Raw genomic sequence first — 17,839 nt, forward strand, 5'->3', positions numbered from 1 at the left:
GGAAGATGAGAACCGGCCTTGGTTAGCATAGATTCTAGCAGCTCCTGGGCCACCACCGCCATAGATCACAATAGGGGTTCCTATTCACATGAGCACTTTGAGCTTTGAGGCAAAGGGGTGGGAAACCTTTGTCTACAACAAACTAGACCCGAGCCAGAATGAGACCTATATTCCGATCCCTCGGGTAGTTTTAGTTGCTTCGATCATGGAAGGGTACTCTATCAATGTGGGTGCCGTGATGTCGGCCAACATCTCAGTCATTACTCAGCAGGATGACTTGTCCTACCCATATACCAACACTATTACAGAGTATCTCATGGATGCTAGGGTAGAGCCAAGGGATTATGATACAAATGTGCAGTTGAAGAAGCCTTTCTCATGGTACTCACTAATGTATGCGAACAACCCCAAGAGAAAAGGTCAGTCGTCTACCACCACAGGACAGTCTGATGAGCCAGCGGGGGTAGTTGCAGAGGCAGTTGATGTTCCATCTACTTCGGCCGAGCCTTCCTCTAGTGCCGCAGTTATGCCTCCACCATCATCCACATCCCCTTATGCATCTCTTGCCACAGTCTCCACTTCGTCTTTGAAGCCGATGCCCATGGCTATTGCTCCACTTTCTGCACTGCGAGTCTCCTAGACATTGGCGAGCCTCAACAACTGGATGCAGACAACCACTGTAAAGTTGTCTGACCTATCTAGTACTGTTGCAGCACAATCTTTACTCCAGGCACCTTTGATTCCCCCGACAGTTGAGGAGACATTTAAGAAGCTCCTAGAGAACCAGAACACCATCATGGCTACCTTGGTACAACACGGGTCAGTGATCGAAGAGTTGGGCAAATAAGTAAAGAAGATGAGAAAGTCCTGGGGCAGTAAAAAGTCAGTGGACAAGCTCCGAAGGCAGGTGACCAAGCTTGTTGCAGTCGGAGATATCCCTTTTGACATGTTGATTGACCCACACCCTTCATGCCCAGATCCTGCAGCACCATCAGCACTAGCAACACCAGCTGGCCAGTCTGAGGGGCCAGACTCTGCTGCCGACACTGCCGAGGCAGTGCGACAGATGTTCACCAACCCAGTCACACCGATAGCTGAGGATGATGAGATCCATTTAGATAAGACTGAGGGTGGTGACCTTGATGTGGACACAGAGATGTCCAAGGAGCCATATGGAGTTTTCTTCACTCTTTCCCCTCTCTTATTCTTATTTTGCTAAGCATTAGGGACAATGCTTATTTTATTCAGGGGGTGGAGTGTATTTTGATGATATTTGGTACATTCTGAGACAATTGGCTTGTAATAACTTGATATTATTTTCTTTGTCTTTCGTATTCTATATATATATTCTCTAGTTTTCTCTCATTATGTATATTCAATAGTTTTTGTTTAATTAGCTTCTTTATTTTTGGTTCTATTATTATTTCGTAGTTTGAGTTAGTAGCTTATTTGTTTGTTTTAGTAACTTCTTTTTATGTTTTAGTATACAGTAAGCCTTTGGTTTTCTTAATACCACGGTTATTTCCAAAGGTAGTTGCTATGTGAACCGGGTGACTCGTCCCAATGATGGATGGCGTGATAACCTTCTTAAGGGAATGAGTCAATTTTTGGTGTTTAGGTATGAATAGTAGTAGTAATAAATAAAAAGACCCAATTAAGTCATGCTCGAAGAGTCAGCATGCTTCATTTGGTACCAACACACTTAACTACGTGCTTATGGTTAGAAATAAGATTTTTGAAAGAAATAACTCTAGTTAGTGACTTTGTGACTATTATATTGACTTTGGCAACCATCGAGTGATTTAATTGAGCCATAGTGATTTTCAATCTTGAATGTGGTCGTTGTGGGCCCTCGACTCTATCATATTTAACAATCCAGTTCTGTAAGGGGTGAGATGCTTTGTTGCTAGTCCAAGTACCCGTGCGAAAGGTCTAGAACTTGCCCCGAATATGTTTCAAGGCAAAATCCTAAGTGTTGCTTTGACTGAGAAGTGATTGTAGGCTTTCCTTGGACCGTTTGAATTTTCTATTGCCTACCAATGTTGTTATCCCTGGTTAACCCATTTAAGCCTCGAGTCTTTCTCATTTGATAACCATGTTACAAGCCTTTACCCGTTTTGTTGTGACCCTCTCTTGGCACCCGGACTTTTCTTAACACTCTTGTGAAACAATTGGATAAAAACGTAAGTTTGGGGGAGAGACGAGAAAATTGAAAAAGGTATTAAGGCACAAAAATAGAAAAGAAATGATGATAAGGAAAGGCAAGAAAAGAAAAGAAAAATGCAAAAAAGTGAATAAGTGGAAGGTTTGAAAGGATTCAAAGAGAGGTAATGATTACAAACATGGAGAAATCAAAGAGGGAGAAAATGAATGTAATGATAAAGAAAGAGTGAAGTTAAGTCTCTCTAGTTCCCAAAGGAAAAGAAAGTGCCTCAAAGAACTTGCAAAGTGTGAGCCGAGAATAAAAAATAAACAAATGGCGTGCTTAAGGAACAGTGTAACCACTCAACCATATTGTATCCAACCCTAATCCAAAAGCTTTCATTACATCCCGAAAAAGTCCTATTTGATCTCGAGCCGAGTGAGCTTACATTATTAGCGATCTACATGGGGGAAAAGCCTATGATACTTGAAGCCGTACTTGCGATATTCTCTTGAGAGAGATGAGTGAACCTTTCATAAATATTTGGATTGAGTGCTAAAATTCTTAAGTGAGCCATGCAATCGGAAAGTAGAGGAGGAAGAGTTTGGAATCCACGATGACCTACATGATTGAGAAAGAGTCCTTGATGAGTAAAGATGATTTTTGATGCTCAAATGTCACTCTAGAACTATATGTGCACAAATGTTTAACTTGTCGCCTTGTTGATAATACATAAGTAGTGTGGGAAATTGTTGGTCCCAACTAATGTGTGGATGACTCACCTTCGACTCGCTGAAATGAACCTTAACTTTTGGAGGTGGGAACTAAATTGTTTGCTTGAGGACAAGCAAAGACTTAAGTTTGGGGGAGTTGATAAGTGAGGATTTTGACTACTTATTAGTGCCTTTTAACTTTTGTTTTAGTCTAAAAGCATTGAATTGTGTTCCCGGAACTAATAAAATTGTGCAAAATTGCAGGAATGCTGGAAGTTGGGCTCCCGAGATGAAATCTGACTAAAAATGAGTAGTCTAAGCACAAGGCAATAAAAGGGAATAGAAGCACAAACTGTGCGGTACGGAGAAGGAATTGTGCGGCCGCAACCAAAGAAAGAAAAAAACCCGACTTGAGTTTTTATCAACTGTTTTGTGTCAATTGAGGGATTGATTTACCCAATTAAAGGGTTCAACCTAGAGATAGTAATAACCTGACTTGAGTTTTTATCAATTATTTTGTGTGATACCCATTTTGAAGTTTATTCTATTGTTCTCAATAATATTGTCTGAATCTGAATGAATAAAAGTTCTATTAATTGAAGGGACTTATATAGTTATCGAATAACTTTTTTGTTATGTATATTTCGTTATTATATTATCCAATTATTAGCATTATTTTATTGTTAATAGAAATTTTTATTAGCATATTACATTATTTAATATTTTTGTCTGCTTCTTTCTTTTTGTAATATAATAGAAGAAAAATATTTTATTACTATTAAAATAATTTTTAAATTTTAAATTTTATTCTACTGTTCTCAATAATATTGTTTGAATTTTAATGAATAAATATAATTTATATTATTTAAAAAATAAAAATGATATAAACAAAAGAAACAAATAAATTAACTAACCTAAATCAACACTCACCCATGTTTGAGTAGGTAATTTTAGGTAGTTAATTTTTTATATCTTTTTTCATTTTTTTTCTTTTTTCTTAAATATTTTTTGAATCTCCAAAATTGTAGGAGGTTTGTACTAAAATGTGATACTTATTAAATTTTTGTTGTTACACTTGGCATCATTACATTGAATTGCTTCTCCTATTTTATATAGATATATAGATAGATATTGATATGGATATAGACTATCATATTCAGAAAAAATTACTCCTAAGTTTGAATTGAAAGTTGTTTATTTTTTATTTTAAAATAATTTTAAAACTCCAACTTGAAACTACTCCCCAAATTGAATTGACAATTTTTTTTTCTTTATGTCCTTTTTTTTTCAATTCCTTTTTTCTTTGTTTTTAAATAATTTATGAATTCCCAAATTTATAGAAGGTTTGTCTTAAAATGTGAAAATTATTAAATTTTTGTTGTTACACTTGGCACCATTACATTGATTTGCTTCTCCTACTATTTTATATAGATATATAGATAGATATTGATATGGATATAGACTATCATATTAGGAAGAAATTACTTCCAAATTTGAATTTAAAGTTTTTATTTTTTAAAATTTAAATAATTTTAAAACTCCAACTTGAAACTACTCCCCAAATTGAATTGGCAATTTTTTTTTAATTTTTTTATGTATTTTTTTTCATTTCCTTTTTTCTTTATTTTTAAATAATTTATGAATTTCCAAATTTATAGGAGGTGTCCTAAAATGTGAAAATTATTAAATTTTTGTTGTTATACTTGACATCATTACATTGATTTGCTTATCCTATTTTATATAGATATATAGATAGATATTGATATGGATATAGACTATCATATTAGGAAGAAATTACTTCCAAATTTGAATTTAAAGTTTTTTATTTAATTTGTTTTTAAAAACTCCAACTTGAAACTACTCCCCAGATTAAATTGACAACTATTTTTTTCTTTATGTCTTTTTTTTTCATTTCCTTTTTTCTTTGTTTTTAAATAATTTATGAATTCCCAAATTTATAGGAGGTTTGTCCTAAAATGTGAAAATTATTAAATTTTTGTTGTTATACTTGACATCATTACATTGATTTGCTTCTCCTATTTTATATAGATATATAGATAGATATTGATATGTATATAGACTATCATATTAGGAAGAAATTACTTCCAAATTTGAATTTAAAGTTTTTTTTAATTTTAAAATAATTTTAAAACTCCAACTTGAAACTAATCCCCAAATTGAATTGGCGATTTTTTATTTTTTAAAATTTTATTTTTTATTTTAAAATAATTTTAAAACTCCAACTTTATTGGAGAATTCTCCTAGAAATCTACACTTGTCATCGTATGGTTATGACACTTGGCAATTAAACTCCGACTACCAACTTAATTTCAAAATCTACACTTGTCGTCGTCTATATACATTATTAGGAAGAAACTATTCTCCAATTTGAATTGGTAATTTTTTTTTTTTGAAATTTATAGATATTTAAATTCAAAAATAATAACCAATAACTAATTTTTAACTAAATAACTAATTATGCCATGTGGTTCTTTTTTAGTCTACCACTTGATTTAATGTGATGCCTTTTTCTTTGATTTTTAATAATATATAGATTTTATCTCATGCTTTCTAGTTTTAATGCATATTTTCAAATTTTCTTTTTAATTTGTATACCAAAATACTACATCTTACTTTGTACTACTAAAATAAAAAAATTCAAAGTTTTTCTTCCATCGAAACCAAAAATTTTAAGTCTCGCCTAAAACTAGCAATGAAAATTATTCTAATTAAAACTTATTCCCATTCACAAAAGAGGTTTTAGGTAGGGCTGCTTATCGGGCGGATTGGACGGTTAATTACTCTTAACGATTTGGCTTAACGGTTATCAGCTTTTAAATGTATTAATCTTCTAGCCACCCGATAAGATATCGGGCGGATTGGTATCGGTTTAGCTCTTATCGGGCGGTTATGGAACGGTTTATCGGCCTAAAGCAATCTATATTGCGTGCATTAATTGTTTGTTGACCGCCTAGCATACAAATTCAGAATAGAAAATTACACATTGAGTCCAGACATACATGTTTGTTAACGCTTACATAAGAATGATGTAGTGTGTCATGTGTTATAGAGTGAAAAAAATAGAACATATTGAATGCTACATTACATCCCAAAGCAGACTACATATGAGTCCAGACATACATATCTGTTAACGCCTACCATTAAATCCCAAAGCAGACTACATTACATGAGTCCAAACATACATATGTCTGTTAACGCCTTGCATATTAATTCAGAATAGGAAATTCCAGTCTATATTCAAAGTGAGTCCAGAATAGATATTTCAAAATGATTAATCCATAAGTGAGCAGTCTACACATAAATGTTTGGCCTGCAGCTAACGCCTAACAGTGCTTGAATTTCTGCAGCTTCAAAGTTCAAACAACAACTTCAAATTTCTAACTTAAACTCTCAACCAGGCATTTCACGCTATATCATTAACCATACAAACAACACCGAGCAAAAGGCAGTTATGTATAGAAATATGGATGGATTATAAGCAGTAAATAATTTACAGGAAACGCAAATGCGCTCTTTCCCCAGAACATAATTCAAGACAGTATTATCGTCACTATTGTGGGATAAAAGTTGTGGCACAACACTACTGTTCTTCTATTAAACATAGACAACATGCATTAGTTTAAAAAAATAAAAGCAGAGGTGAACCATAGATAACAGCTTAAACAATCTTGTTGTAGGGTGGGAGAATAAGCTAAGCTAATAGCTGGAAGAAGTAGAAGGGTTTTTGATATTTAATATATATATATATATATATATATATATATATATATATATATATATATATATTCTTAACGGGTTAACGGATTATCCGTTAAAAAAATTAAATAATCCGCCCCCAAACCGATAAGCCGTTAATAAAAAAATTTCAATCTGTTCCCCGTCCGTTAAACCGTTAACCCGATACCAATAAGCCATTAAGCTTCGATTTCGGTTCGATTTTCGATTTCGGTTCGGCTTTGAACACCCCTTGTTTTAGGCCTTCTTGGCTTTTTACAATGTTGAATTTAAGAAAATGTCTTTTTTAGATCTTTTATGTGTAAATGAAAGATCTCTCATGTGTAAAAGTAAATCTTCTATGTGTAAAAAAAAGATAGGGTCATAAAACTAAAAACAAGTTTGTAAAAGGCCAAAAAACTCATATTATGAGCAAAATAATTTCCCCACTTCCATAAGAAAAACACATAAAAGGACACGTGTCATGATCTATTTAGCCATTTATAGCCTTTATTGTCTATTGATCAAAGCTTTATTACTATTCTATCCATTCGAAACATGGACCATCTGTTAGCCACATGAGGTTAATTCCGTAATTTAATACCCATCACACAAATACTCGAATCTTTTTGGCATTCACGCGCCTGTATTGAATTTAATTACCATTCTACCCATCAAGACATTAAACAACATTCAGCCATACAAGGTTAATTAAGTAAATTATAACCATCACCCCATCACACAAATACCCAAATCCCACACGTCTTCGCATAAGCTCTTCAAATCGTTTCTCTTTTCCAACTCTCTTTTCTCCCCTCTATATAACCTCTACCTCTACAAAAATCTTCCTCTATCATATAAAAGAACTTCTCTTTCAAATTCTTACCGCTTCAATTCCTATTTTTCTTTCTGTACACCTTCGAAAATCAACTTTTCGCTCCAATTTTGAGCTCTGAATCAGCAGAATTTAAGCAAACCCTAGGTTTAGATTTTACACTCAAAGGTCTGAATCTGAACCAATTTTTTCATCATCGTCTGATATTGTTTCATTAAGCAAGTTGTAAACCTCAATATTCCGAGTTTTATTGCAACGATTTCTTATATGAGTTGAATCAAAGTCTATGTCTGAATTATGTGCGAATTTGCGCTACATTATAGTCATTCTTTTTCCGTGTTGAGTTCGATTGAAAATCTTACACACTCGCACATACACTTGATTTTGCATAAGCAAACTTGTCCTAATTCTCCTGATTTGCTTGAATGGGAAATAACAATTAATAAAATAAAAAAATTGGGGAGGGTGAGACTGAGGGTGCAGAATTGATATTGGATTTTTCTTCTTTAGGGGAAGAGTTATTATTGTTTTATTAGATTCTTTTAACTGTCTTGTGTCACTTACACTATTTCACTGGCACCCTCACTACGGTCCGGCTTTGTGTACCAAGGAACCTCTGGTCTTTTATCCTTTAGTTCTAGCTGGAAAAATTATTATTTTTATTATTGATGAAGGAGATGTATTGAATTTGTAGAAAATATAGATAACTTTTAGTGTTAGTGAACTAATCTTTTGAATGTTGAATTGAGATGGATCTAAGTGGAGGGACTTGGATAGTGAGTATTCATATAGTCGACCCAATTAGCTTGGGATTGACGTGTAGTTGTTGCTGTATTAGTATACTTTATGAAGGAGATATTGATAATATCTGCTACTTTAATCCATTTTGTAGAGGTTTGTGTAGGGAGTTAAAAGAGGAGTGGCGGATCAGGGATTGGAAGGGAGCCAACCAGTGGGTCTCACCAAGCACCCTTCTGGAATAGTCCCTACCCTCCAGTAAGTTATTTCTCATTACTTCTACTATGTTTATCAGCAATAAATGCTAGTAATAGGGCCTACGAATTGTTTACAAGTCATTGGTCATTAACGCTTACCCCGAAAACATAGTATTTATTGCTTTCTAAACGATCATTGGAATGAAATATTCAGACTCAAAGAGTTCTATTAACTTGTCAAAATTATGTTTGGGAAAACAAATATTTATATTAATTGCATTAAGACGGATGGAGCAGAAGGGAGAAACTGAAAACGGGGAACTGAAAAGAAGAAAGTTTCGTTCATAAAATTTTCGAATTTCAAATAAGATATGTGCACAATTTTTTATTTTATTTTAAAAGTAACGTGTGTAAGAACTTTTATAATATTATTCTCAAATCTTTTTCAGTCTTGTTAAACGAGTAATAACATCGAAAGACAGAAATATGTAATTAGTTAATAATTCTCTTCTATTGCCTGGCAAATTTTCTTGTGTTGCTTACGTTGCCCTAAACATACTGCACACTTTCGGTTTACAAAAGTTGAACAACAAGTGATAAAAGTACTTTTGGTGGTGAATAACTTTAGTGGTGCAAGCTCTCAGTAGTTTGGATTTTGAAAGTAGATTTCCTCTAAATGACCTATGTGTCTGTCATACTTTTTCACTGCTAGGAATATTGTGTCAACAGTAAATCTGGACTGCAAGTTGGACCTTAAAGCCATTGCACTTCAAGCTCGAAATGCAGAGTACAATCCAAAGGTATCTTTATGTGCCATAGTTTGTTATAATTGTTTATAAGATCATTGATCCTCTTAATGCACATTCACAATGAGTTTTATCTAACATGTGAATGGAGTTCTGTGCATTGAGATCTCCTTATTATGAGATTGTCAGAGATTTGTTACGTGTGCTAACCTGTTCTTTTGCAAAATGATTTATTTTAAACTTAATGATTTTGAAAAAAAAAATTAACTTTCACTTGTTGCTTTTTTGGCGGTGAAATTTGGGGAGATAATAGGTGCCTCCTGCAGGATCAAGTGAACTTTGTTTGAGCATGTGACTGTTGTGAGGCCATTCTCAAATTTTTCCCTTTAGCGGTTTCCTTGCAAATGACTTGTTTTAAGATCTAACTTTGTGAATGGATTCATTTCTTTTTTGCTTTCATATTTTTAAGATTTAGTGCTCACAAAAAGAAGCGTAAGCGAGTAACAGAGACCGGAATAAGGACTTGTGAACAAAGTGGTCTTATTTTTTGAATGCTTGGTCACCAGTAGCACGTCTCAGCTGAGGCTTGTGCTCTAGTTCGGCGTAGTTCCAAAACTAAGTTCTGAGATCAGCTCGATTAATTAAAATTAAAGTACGAGCTGTATTCATTCAGCTTAGTTATTGACCAACTTGAGTTCGATCAAGGCCTTGGTCTCTTCATTTATTGTAACAAGCTAAGGATGAACCCCCTAAGAATGAAATCAATTGCATCTCTTTCATTCTTTCTCTACATAAAACTGGAGAATGTCTAATTTATTAGAATATTTCTTGTGGAATCCCAAATAAACAGAATGTCTTTTGCCACTGTTTGTGCTGATATAGAAGTCTTTATATTTAAATATAATATATATCGATGTGTTTATGCATATGGGAGTTATCCTATTATAATAAAAAAGATATAGGAGTTATTCTATTTCCACATCTAGAAATTGTTTTCAACACCAGGGCCAGTTTGATTAGATATGAAAGTATGGCACTGGGATGTCACATCTTTATGTATCTGATATTTTAATCAGTGCCCTAAATGCTGAAACTGTTTTAGATTCACAGTGCACTTAAAATTCCTCATTAACCTTATCTCAGTCTCGGGATCAAACATACTTAGAATAAGCTTCATTATGGCAGTTGCATGATATTTATGGTTGAAGAGAGAAGAATGAGAACAAAATGAGATGAAGAAAGTGAACTATCCTTTTGAGAGAACCCTAGGTGGGGAGGGGGGAAGGTAGAGTTTGAAATGGACAGATAAAATGATGGATATAGGGGAGAGTGGAGGAGATAGAGAGAGAAGATAAGAGATTAAGAAGAAAAGAGATTATTAGTGAGATTGAATTGGGAGAGTTCCGTTTGGAGGTTTTTAGAATATCTAAAAGAATATTTAGGTATCTTCTTTATATGTACACATAGTTGATCATGGGGTTTATATATTGTACACGCATATATGGCCATGCAATTTTAACTAGTTGAACTTGGTTTGCAATAATTTCATCAGAGCATGAGTCAGCTTGAGTTTTGCTTAAAATATGGAGCTTGATCTTTTACAAAAACTGGGTGCTCGTGAGCCTTAGCAGCTTGGTTTGCTTGCGTCCATTATTTTCCCCTCTTTTCCATTTTGGTTTAGGTATTGAGGGTTGTTTTTTTGGGGGTGGATGGGGGGTGGGGGTACCACAACTATGATCCGCAAATCATAAGTCCAATTTGGTGTTTTTTTGGCACTTAACAACTCACTTTATTTTTAAGTCTTATCTGATGGTCACCTAGTCTTCAATGTGGAGTATCTTTGTTACTTATCTTTGTCACGTATCCAAGTCTTATCTTTGTTACCAACTTGCCCATGTCAGCTAGGAATTGCTCACCATTGTGTAATTGGATCTCCTTAGTCAGTGATATCTCCTATGTTTGTTTTTCCCTACTTTGTTCACTTGATTTTTGAGCTCTAAGATGATATATTTGATATTCCTATTTATGGTTTGACAATATATAAGATTGTATCTATTCTCAGTTTCATACGAAGTAATCCATGAATCATTAAAAGTAGGTATTCTATCATTAGTATGAGGCATCTATGTAAACTGTTTACTATGACATGAATCTGTGTGTAGAGCAATTGAGTAGTAATTGTTTTATATTTGCTTCCAAAGTTATACTGTGTAACCTCTTTCGTAAACCTGTATTCCACTTGAATCTGCTGAACCGACTAGCTATGGATGTTTGTTGTTGCATCATCCGTGCATCTTTGTCAAGCAATTGAGAATGAAAGTATATATCGTTTTAACTAGTTATTGTGTTTTCAGCGTTTTGCTGCAGTGATCATGAGAATTAGAGAACCAAAAACTACAGCACTGATTTTTGCTTCTGGGAAGATGGTAAGTTTTAAACGGTTTTTGATGGGTTTGGTCTTAGCAAGTATTGACACTGTCACTGATCTTGTTGATTGATTCAAATAATTCTGGAACTTAAAATTTAACCTTGTTCATGAACTTCTCATCTATGTTGCTCGGATAGGGGTGTGGGCACCTGACAGGGGTTCGGATTTAGAAGTCGGATTTGTCATCACCCGACTTTTGGGATTCGGGGATACATGTAGGAGTATGGGTGCGGGTGTTAAGATGAAACCAATAAATGTATATTACGATATATATATATAAGTATATATTTCGTCAGTTTATTGAAATTATATAAAAGCTAGTATAATTAAATTCTTTGTTAAGACTTAAATATTTTATTCATAAGTTATCTGGTAAAATAGTAAAGTGTTCTAATATATATAAATATTTTATTCATAAGTTATCTGGTAAAATAGTAAAGTGTTCTAATATATCACACACACACACACTCTCCCTCCGTTTCATAAAGATTATCTTAATTTGACTTGGCACAAACTTTAATAAGGAAGGAAAGACTTTTGAGATATGTGGTCTTAAATAAGCCATAGCATTTGTGTGGTTCTAAAACTTTTGAAACTTGTGGTCTGAAACCTGTCATAACATTTGTGTGGTTATAAATGCTTCTTATTAAGGAAAATATTGAAAGGTGTCATAGTGCCAATCTTTTTGAAACAAACTGATAAGGAAATAGTGCCAATCTTTTTGAAACAGAGGGAGTATATGACATAACCTCAAAAGTCAAACCAAATACCCAATCAACCTATACTTGGCGATAGGTGAAGTCAAACACCCAAGTTAGGTTGACTAAATCGAGTGCAGATCCCACACCCACTCCCACACCCACACCCAAATCGTGTAGGATCGACATGGGTGCGGCAAGACTATTGAAGGATCTGAGCAACATAGCTTCTCATTGCTATCCAGAAATACTCATTTTATTATCTACTTTCTGCTTAAAACTCATGCCTTCTAATTGTGAATTTATTTGTCTCAGGTCTGTACTGGAGCAAAAAGTGAACAACAGTCAAAGTTGGCAGCACGGAAAGTATGTACTAGTTAATAGCTAGTATTGTATCCTTTGTGATGAATCCAGATGCTTATCTAAGTTCACTGAATCAGACAAACTTTATCAGAAAGTTCAATGAATCAGACAATACTAATTTGGATTTAGCATCTGTCTAGTATATTTCTTGAAAAGGTTCCGACTGTTCAGCAGGCTTTTTATGTCTTCAGTAGTTATTTTCATAAATTGTCAAGTTCTCATTTTCTTTTTATTTGAAGTGCCTATCTTTCTTACTTTGATGTTTTCCTAATCTTTTACAGTATGCTAGAATCATTCAAAAGCTTGGTTTTCCAGCCAAGTTTAAGGTAACCACTTTTGCTCAGTTATTCAGTTTATTGAGATTTTATAGAAAACTATACATATCCCCTTCCCTTATCCTGGATGTGAGAATGAAAATAAGGAATAGGAAAGGAGAAAAACTGCCTCTTCAGAAAAAAAAGAGAGGGAAGAATATGTTTATGTTTCCATCCTGATTACTGCGTTCTTTACATATTTTGGAACATTTGTCCATCATAGGGTGCAAACGCTTTTCTAAAATTTACCTCATAACTACCCTTGGATCTAATCCACTATAGCTGGATGGACCTAACCTGTCAATGCCGGTACCTATTTTCACGTGAATAAAGGATTTTCCCATATACATAAATAAGAAGACATTAAGTATATTAATGATATCACTACAAAAGAAAAATCAGAATATCGATTTGAGCCTTCAGAGGGAGTGATCTATTCGACAGGCTAGTCTGGTGCTTTGATATTCCCTAGAACCAAGGCCAAAGGTAAAATTACATCCTCAATCAACAAGTTGTGCAGAGAAAACTTTATAAACGTTGTGAGCTGGGATATGTGCTTGAAAGCCTTCAGTACGCAGTTTGCAATGTTCTGGAAGCGGCTAAGACATTATATTTGTTTTTTCAAGAATTGACACGTGCTTTGAAAATGCTTCAGAATGACTTAAAACGCTTCTAGGCAAAGCTTCTCTTCTTTGTTCCTAGTTTTCTGGAAACAATACACAATTATAGGAGAAGTTGCCAAATAATCCTAGTCTAGCTGCAATTTTGTTCTTTTTGCTGTTTCTGCTATATGTTTCAGTTATTTGAATTGTTTTGCTCCATTGTAGGATTTTAAGATCCAGAATATAGTTGGTTCTTGTGATGTTAAATTTCCTATTCGACTTGAAGGCCTTGCATATGCCCACGGTGCTTTCTCAAGTGTAAGTATTGACATATTATATCACTATTTCTTAGTATTCATAAATCTAGTGAATATTGTAATTGCAATCCTGTTATACCTATAAGGTATAAGCCCTTCATCTGATTGATCTGCGGTTATTTGGTTGGGTTACTCTGTCAGACAAGAATCAGCTTTTGCCTTCTTTCTATTTTTCAGTCTTCTTTTGTATTATCCTCTAATTGTATCTGTAGCAGATCAAGTTTTTGAAATTTCGATGTATCATTTCTCTTGAATTTGTTGGAAGTAGTAACCTTTTTCCTCGATATGTCTTCCTATTTATCAGTTTTCATATGCAGTATCCTGCAATTGTAATGGTAACAGATAAAATTCTTAGAATTTGATGTATCAGTGGTTTGAGATATTAGGCATTGTTGACCTCTTCATGTCAGTTGCCTTAAAACGAATGTTATTTGAAATGCACGGAACTTCAAAGGACTCTGAAATTTTATGTGAAACTGTGAGGTCAACAATGCTTTTGCTAGCATAGAATAAGCAAACAAGCTTGAGAACAAAAATCTATTCCTCGAATTGGTTGGGTCATTATCAACCAGAAAAGTCACTAGTGATGGTCTTGGTTTAACCATGGGTTAGCTGCAAATGGTGCCGAATTGAAGTGACAAAACCTGGGTCATGAATGATAATCGTCCATTCCCAATTGATGACATCCTGTGCTTTGACAAGTCTGAAGTATTTGACATACTGTAGAACTTCAGATCTTCTACCAATTATATCCATTAACAATTCAAACTTAAACCATGGTTTGATGTTTCCTCATCACAATTATTTATCAATTACTACTATAATATTTTTTCCTACTAAATAATATAGTTATGTCAGTCAATTTAACTTCATTTACAAAATATGGTATGTGTACTAAGATCGATTTGTTTTCTGTAATTATTATCACCCATTTTTAGAGAAACCATTTAGTTAACTGAATTTTGATGAAGATAGTTAAAGCTGAACTTAGATCTTGATTTGTGTCCAAGTAGGCTCGAGTCCACTGATTGGCAAAGAACCTTTCAGCATGTGTTTTGGATCTTCTAATGCAGCCTGTTAGTATTTGTTACATACCGAAAGTTTGCGACCTTCCTGATTATATTACCAGTGATGTTGGTGCTATATTCCCCTCCTTTCTGCATGTGGGGGGGGGGGGGTAAGAAGAACGGAAAGATAAATAAAATCTAGCTCCAATTCTAGCCAATCGACACACTTGCTTCCTTTCTTTATGGTCAAACTACTGTTGCTATAACTATGCAGTCCTCAGTCTCTCTCGCGGTCACTGCATTCCCTTTTGCAATATTGTAAACATGTTCCAATTTTGGTAAATAATTAGTTCATGGGATAAATGTTGTGTCATAATAGGGAGTGGTTTGTGCTAAGTTCTAGTGATTTGTGGTAAACTGTCCCTTGTGCATCACTTATTATTTGTGATGTAAAATGAGTTTTACCCTTGTTTCTGACCAGAAAAGCAACTGGTACATAGTTCCGAGTGGTTGGCCAGGTGGCAATGCTCGAGTTTCAGTACCTTGATATATTCATTAGAATCATGACATCTTAAATAGAATGTCGAAAGAACTGTTTAGTGGGAATTCTGACAGATATATTGACTTTGATATTCCTCCCTGTATTTATCATCTTCCAATTTTCTTGGTACAGTACGAGCCAGAACTATTCCCTGGATTAATATATCGCATGAAACAACCAAAAATAGTGCTGCTTATTTTTGTTTCTGGGAAAATTGTCATCACAGGAGCTAAGGTAATACATAGTCTCTGCCTTCTAATGGATTCTTCTTTAAATTTCTACATGTTATGCTGGTGGTTTACCATGCTCAGCATTTTATATGAATTTCAGGTTAGAGATGAGACATATACTGCCTTTGAGAACATATACCCAGTTCTTACTGAGTTCAGGAAGAATCAGCAATGGTATGGCAATCGGTTGTTTGTATGTGCACAACTTTTGTTTTGGGTGATAAAATATTAGTCCATTACTCAACAAAGGGGGGGGGGGGTTCTGACAGCTGTGATGAGCTGGCTCAAATCCAGCTTAATGAACTGTAGTTTCGCTGTCAATTGGAGGGGTATTCTGATGATAGCCTTTTAAATATGTGATAAAGGGGTTGGTACTTCTAAGTGCTGGGGAACCGCTAGTCAGTTATTTAGCATGCATTAATACACGAGGAGTAATTTTCTAGTTCTTATTTGTAGTTAATGCATTAGATGCCACGAAAAAATGATTTTGTATGTCTTGCTTTTGGATGGAATAGTGAAACCATTTATTGGTGAGAGGAAAACCGAGATGCTTGTAGCAGAAAATGTTTCCCTTTCCCTTTATGTTTAAAGAGAAGAAAATTTATTTGTCTTTGCCATGCAATGTTGAAGCTCCTGTGGCGTTAACTTTTAGCTTTGAGAGGAACTCAAAAAAGAAAGATGAAATAGTTCAGAAGGACAAGATCATTAGTTTTAGAAAAAAAGAGAGGCGGGGTATTCTTTATTTGAGCACCATGTGCAATTGTAGGGAGCTCTGTTGCACTAAAGTGATTTATATCAAGTAAATGCAGTTTGTTGCTCTATATTGGTAGCGAACTAATCCTCATCTTTATATTACTGATGTTGGTTGCTCGCAGAGTTGAGAGACTGTTTCATGCAGTGGAGCATCTGCTATGACTGACTGCAGGGTGGTTCATATTTGGAGACTTCTTTGTTTTTCTTTAACTGTAGATATTCTATAAATGAGGCATCAGCTTTTATGGACGTTTGTTTAAATTAAAACTGATAGGGTGGAACTTTAGGAGGATCCCGATAACTGTATTACTTCACTTGTAGCATATCATAAATTCAATTGGGGGAGAGAAAAAAAAAGGGAGCTGGTCGTTGGTTCCTTATTCTCGTAGTTGTTGAGTCTTAATGTTTTAAAGCGGTTTTTTGATTTAGTTCTCCTCAGTCGGACCTGAAAAGTATTTGTATTACTTGCCTTCTTTGTCGAAAGTTTTTCCTGCTCCTAAATTATAGCTTTATGTACAAAAATATAGTTGCCTCTCAACCGGGAATCATCAGCCAACCCAACTTTGAATGAAGTGAGGAATACTTTCTCAGTTACTGTGCATAGACATGTTAGCTTTATATATACTGTGTGTGGGTGAGCCATTCATTTGTTGGACTATGGACTATATTGATATGATATTTTTCCACAATTGTCCTTTCCCTGAACTTTGGCCACATTGATCCTTGTTAATCTTGTGATCTTGTTCATGTTAATAGTTCCTTTATTTACTGCTAAAACAGTTAGCTTTTAAGCTTAGCTTTCGGGGTGCCTTCTCGTCTCTTAGTCCTCGATGATCCGAAAAAATGTAAATCAACAGTCGTCGATGAAGTAGCTTGAGTATATGAATCTTCCAAGTCATTACCCCTAGTTTATCATAAGGGGAAGTAAGCTGTGCGCTCCAACCGGAGAAACGTCCATACTTTTCATTAAAAATGACTATCATACCAAACATATGGGTAAATATTTTCTAGCAGTAAGTTGTTTAGTAATCAATATACTATTTAGAAATAAAGTACTCATTTTTTTTTTCGAGAATCAATTTGATTAAATTTTAAATCTAAATTGGATTAATTCAACTTAGTATTTTAAAATAAAATTTAAATATTCAAAAACTACACAAAACATATGATCAAAAAGTATATTTTAAAATATTGGTTAAAATATATACAATTTGACTCTTAATAAGTAAAATATGTCATCTAAATTAAAACGGAAGGAGTAATTCTTTTTTAAACTTTAAAAGTTGTTGAAAGAAAGAAAGGGGGAGGGGGTCAAGGGGAAACAAAATTTGATAAAACTACTTTGGATGGCCAGGAGTACCTTTTGAGAAACTCAAACTGTGTAGTAAATGACTCTTCATTTCTCTTTTTCACCAATTACCTTTATAATGATGGGTCATACGAAAGCTATGTAAGATGGACAATCTAGATTCAAATAAC

The 17,839-nt window shown here is 34.3% G+C and overlaps 1 protein-coding gene across 2 annotated transcripts; it reads left to right on the forward strand.

Annotated features, from left to right (window-relative positions):
- Nucleotides 1-7,363: 7,363 nt before the first annotated feature.
- LOC142176366 (TATA-box-binding protein-like) lies at nucleotides 7,364-17,064 on the forward strand. 2 transcript variants are annotated; one of them, XM_075243736.1, is made up of 10 exons: nucleotides 7,364-7,594; nucleotides 8,319-8,422; nucleotides 9,074-9,161; nucleotides 11,462-11,533; nucleotides 12,549-12,599; nucleotides 12,878-12,922; nucleotides 13,738-13,830; nucleotides 15,510-15,611; nucleotides 15,708-15,781; nucleotides 16,483-17,064. In XM_075243736.1, coding segments are annotated over exons 4-10 (420 nt in total). In that variant the 5' UTR covers nucleotides 7,364-7,594; nucleotides 8,319-8,422; nucleotides 9,074-9,161; nucleotides 11,462-11,479; the 3' UTR covers nucleotides 16,484-17,064. The 2 variants fall into 2 exon arrangements, with proteins under 2 accessions (XP_075099837.1, XP_075099836.1); XM_075243735.1 differs by having other exon boundaries at nucleotides 8,331-8,422.
- Nucleotides 17,065-17,839: the final 775 nt, after the last annotated feature.

The sequence above is a fragment of the Nicotiana tabacum genome, chromosome 22 (assembly GCF_000715075.1).
Source record: "Nicotiana tabacum cultivar K326 chromosome 22, ASM71507v2, whole genome shotgun sequence".
NCBI classification, from domain to species: domain Eukaryota; kingdom Viridiplantae; phylum Streptophyta; class Magnoliopsida; order Solanales; family Solanaceae; genus Nicotiana; species Nicotiana tabacum.

What these genes read in the sequence shown, in the direction of transcription:
- LOC142176366 (XM_075243736.1), top strand. Translation starts at nt 11,480, where the DNA reads ATGAGAATTAGAGAACCAAAAACTACAGCACTGATTTTTGCTTCTGGG. An exon ending in CAAAGTTGGCAGCACGGAAA is followed by an intron (nt 12,600 to 12,877) that starts GTATGTACTAGT and finishes AATCTTTTACAG; the next exon opens with TATGCTAGAATCATTCAAAA. An exon ending in GTTTTCCAGCCAAGTTTAAG is followed by an intron (nt 12,923 to 13,737) that starts GTAACCACTTTT and finishes GCTCCATTGTAG; the next exon opens with GATTTTAAGATCCAGAATAT.